We start from the raw sequence: 3,977 nt of genomic DNA, 5'->3' as shown, positions 1-3,977 counted from the left end.
TCACAGTTTGTTATCCACAACATCCAAGAGACGGCTGTCAAGAAGGTTCAGAGCTTTACGCCAGTCTTCCTGAGGAGCAAAAAGGGTAGAGGGATACAGAGCCACAGCCACTGTCTTCGCAGCAATAGCAGCAACAACACTAGCAACAACAACAACACTAGCAACAGCAACAACACTAGCAACAGCAACAACACTAGCAACAACAACACTAGCAACAGCAACACTAGCAACAGCAACACTAGCAACAGCAACAACACTAGCAACAGCAACACTAACAACAGCAACACTAGCAACAGCAACACTAGCAACAGCAACACTAGCAACAGCAACAACACTAGCAACAGCAACAACACTAGCAACAGCAACACTAGCAACAGCAACAACACTAGCAACAGCAACACTAGCAACAGCAACACTAGCAACAGCAACACTAGCAACAGCAACACCAGCAACAGCAGCAACAACAGCATCGCCAAAAAGCTTACAGCCAGTTGCTGCGGCTCCACTCGCGTTCTGAGAACTTGCAGAAGTCGTTTTGCTCTTTGCATTCCTATACGATGATCTCCAATTACTCCTAAAACTGCGAGATCTTCTAGTGCGCGGGTATGCTCCTCCGCAGCTGGTGAGGCATTTTCGCTGGAGGCTCTCTCACGTTCTTGCTGCTGGGCTTTTTGCGGATGCATGCGATGATGCGTGGCTGCGACGGCAGCTGCCGTCGCCGGAAGAGTGCGGTGGAGAATGAAAGGAGCCAAGCCTTGACAGAATTGTCTTTCCCACTCCACGCGCAGAAAGGCAACCAAAGCTGAGGAGAGAGAGAGAGACAGAGAGAGTCACGGAGCGCAGCAGCGGCTTTCTTTCTCTTCGCATTCCGCATGTGCAATGCATGGTGGGTTGCATCAGCCCAAACGCCTTTTTTGCGGTGCTCCTCGAGCAGCGCATTCGAGAGCATGCAGCATTTTGTCACGGGAGGCATTACGGCTCCCAGTGTGACGCTCTTCCACCTTACCTCGCTGCGATTGGCAGAGCGAGCAGCAGAGCCGCTGCCAGGCTCCATAGTGCTGTCCAGCAAGCTCGTGTATATCCTGTGCGCCATTCGCAAGCGCAAAACAGCTGCTATGCCACCTCTGATGCTGTGCAGTAGACAGCACCCTCCTCTGAGGGAGCGGTCGCCCCTGCAGCCGCAGCAGCGGCAAAGGGAGAGAGAGACAGAGAGACACCAAAGAAGCTCCTCACCGAAGACAAGGCGCTGCATAGATCCTCAGCAGTACACGGAAGGGAAACGCGAGAGGTCAATTGAGGCAGCCAAACGGCTGCTCTCTTGCTGCGTTGGCTCTTCGAAAGGCTGCACTTTTTGGTGCGTGTGTTGGACGCTCTCCGCAGCAAGGGGGACGGAGGCGATGGCATGCAGACTTCCACAAGCTGCATAGTTGCTGGATTTGCTGCTGACGCTGCGTTAGCGACCCTCGCGTCAGCAGCAGCAGCAGCAGGATTAGCAGCAGCAGCAGTGGCACAACTACCATGGCCAGTGCCTACTATCGTGCTCAGCGGCAATATAAAGCCTCCTGGTAGCAACAGATCCTGCTGTTGCAGCAGCGGCGATAACAGGAGCCGCTGTGGCTTTGGCAGACATGCCTTCGTGATTGCGCGAGAATGCAGCACCAGACGCATGTTGGCCTCTATGAGACTCCGCAGATACACCAAATGAAGTGCAGCAGCGCACGCCACTAGCTCTGCTGCTGCTGCGTGTTGCTGCTGCTGCTCTAGTAGTTGCTGCTGCTGCTGCTCTAGTAGTTGCTGCTGCTGCGGCTCTAGTAGTTGCTGCTGCTGCGGCTCTAGTAGTTGCTGCTGCTGCGGCTCTAGTAGTTGCTGCTGCTGCTGCCGCTTGCAGTGCTCAAGTGAGGCTGCGGCTGCAGCTGCAGCAGCGGAGTCTTCCTGACACAGGCGTCTGCCTGCAGCCAGCAGGAATGCGTGTAAGGAAGAGCTAATTAACCAGTCTCCTTGATGCCCCTCCAGTAGAGGCCCCTCCTCCCCCCTGCTTCTCCTCATGATCCGTACCCGTTGACTTCGCAGCAGCAGCTGCTTCTGCTGCTGCTGTTGCTGCTGCGGTTGCTGCTGTTGCTGCTGCTGTTGCTGCTGCTGTTGCTGACAGAGCTCTTGCTCGTAGAATCCCCACAGGCAGTCCTCCAGCCGGCCCTCCTCTTCTTCCTGCACTCCAGCGGCAGGATCTGCAGCTGCAGCAGCGCGGGTAGCTGCAGCGTTGACTGCACGTGTGCGTTGGACTGCCGTTGCATAAGCTCGTTCCGCAAGTGTCTTTTGAGGAGCCAGGAGAGCGGAGAGACTTCCCCCGTCGGCAGCAGGAAGCTCAGGCCGGAGCCGCATCTTCACATCCAGAAGACACGCACATACGACTGCCTGCAGCAAGCGGAGAAACAGAGCGAGCGAGGCAGCCAAAAAAACAACTTGCGTCCAAGGGGTGTGCTAGGAGCCGCGTCAAGAAGCACAGCGGGAGAAGCAGGTTGTTATGAAAGGCGAAGGGGGCAACAGAAGACGCACTTTCATACGCGCACAGCATGAGAAACGGCTCGCAAAACGGGAGCCAAGCAGCAGCAGCAGCTTAGAAGCGGCTTAGAAGCGGCTTAGAAGCACGCCTTCCGCCAGCTAAAGTCTTGCGTGGAGACACACCTCCAGGAGGCTGCTCGAGCTGCCTTCAAAAACAACTGGGATGTAAGAGAAGATGCCTAGACACACAAGGAAGGGGGAACTCAACGCACAGGCAGGATTGCTCAGTTGGGTGCCTCCATCGCCTCTTGCTCTGCAGCAAGTTGGATATCAGCAGAGACGCAACAACGCTCGTATTCAGCCCGAGACGGCAGTCTTAGGAGGAGATACTGACCTTTAAAGAGGTTTCTGAGCAACAGCCATCGGCCGGCTATTGCAGTGGGGTAGTTTGCTCGTGCCTTCTTTTCTTCGTTTCCAGGCGGCTTCTGCCTCTGCGGAGGCTGTGATTTGTTGGTGATATGCTGATCTGCTGACGCAGATGCCTTCTCGTCACTCTGACCCACAATTTTCTCGCTTTCAGTCGAGCCTTCTGCAAGTGCACGATGCACTTGTTGTCGGTGCTGCTGCTGCGATCTCCTGGCCGCCTCCGACACCTCCATCTCGCTGCTGCTGTACGTGCAGCAGTCAGCCTTGGCGGCGCTTCCTGAGGCTGCCGCGGCTGGACTGCCTGGAGTGTACAAAAGTAGCAGCTGCAGCACGCATGCTGCAGACTGCAGCGCGGCGAGAGAGGCAAAGGGCATCTCTAGACGGTACGTGACAACTTGCGATAAATCGACCTGCACACATTCGCGCGAAAAATACAGCAGCTGCAGCGCAGCCATGCGTGTTGCAGCCTTTGGAGGCACCTGCGATCGACCTACAGTGCTAAAAATGAAGCAGTTCAGAAACGCTATGCATCCCCCGATCCAGCGTGTGCTTCACAGCGACTCTGTGCGTCACCCCTCTGCCGCCTTGCTGAGCATCCCACAGACTCTCGCGCTTATTGGCGTGCTGCCCCAGGGAATACCTGTTCATCTGAATACTTGATGTAAAAGGGCTTGCTGGCGAATGCATTTCGCTCCGGGTGTATGTCCCCTTCCCCAGGGCATAAGAGGGGCCCCCCCAGAGGGCCTCTTGGGGGGCCCCCCCCCAATGTGCCAACGCCTGCCGAGCACCGACCCGCCTTGCCACTCGCTGTTGAGGCTGCCGATGCAAAATGAACACAAGGAACTGCGGCGACAGCCGATTCCCCCCATTGGGCTGCCACATTGTGCAGTACGAAAGAAGGGGGTCCCTGCAGCACGGCAACGCTGCCGTTCCGCTCCGCGCCTATCCCTGAGACGCCTCTCGTCGGAACGGAAGAAGTTGACACTCCAGGCTCTTGCTGCTGCTTGGAGGGCTGCTGGCTCAGGCTGGCGGCGGAAGCAGAGGCAGGAGCA

At 56.5% G+C, this 3,977-nt stretch overlaps 1 protein-coding gene across 1 annotated transcript; it reads right to left on the bottom strand.

Moving 5' to 3' along the window:
- LOC34624041 lies at window positions 1-1,734 on the bottom strand (the record flags this gene model as incomplete). Its single annotated transcript, XM_026335832.1, has 4 exons — window positions 1-69; window positions 486-802; window positions 1,007-1,082; window positions 1,660-1,734. Coding segments are annotated over 4 exons (537 nt in total), but the record flags the coding sequence as incomplete, so codon positions are not given.
- Between the last annotated feature and the right edge of the window lie 2,243 nt (window positions 1,735-3,977).

This window comes from Cyclospora cayetanensis, unplaced genomic scaffold, assembly GCF_002999335.1.
Source record: "Cyclospora cayetanensis isolate NF1_C8 unplaced genomic scaffold, CcayRef3 CcayRef3_contig_81, whole genome shotgun sequence".
NCBI lineage: Eukaryota > Apicomplexa > Conoidasida > Eucoccidiorida > Eimeriidae > Cyclospora > Cyclospora cayetanensis.
Note: the sequence above shows the minus strand (reverse complement) of the source record. Positions and strands in the feature narration are given on the sequence as shown.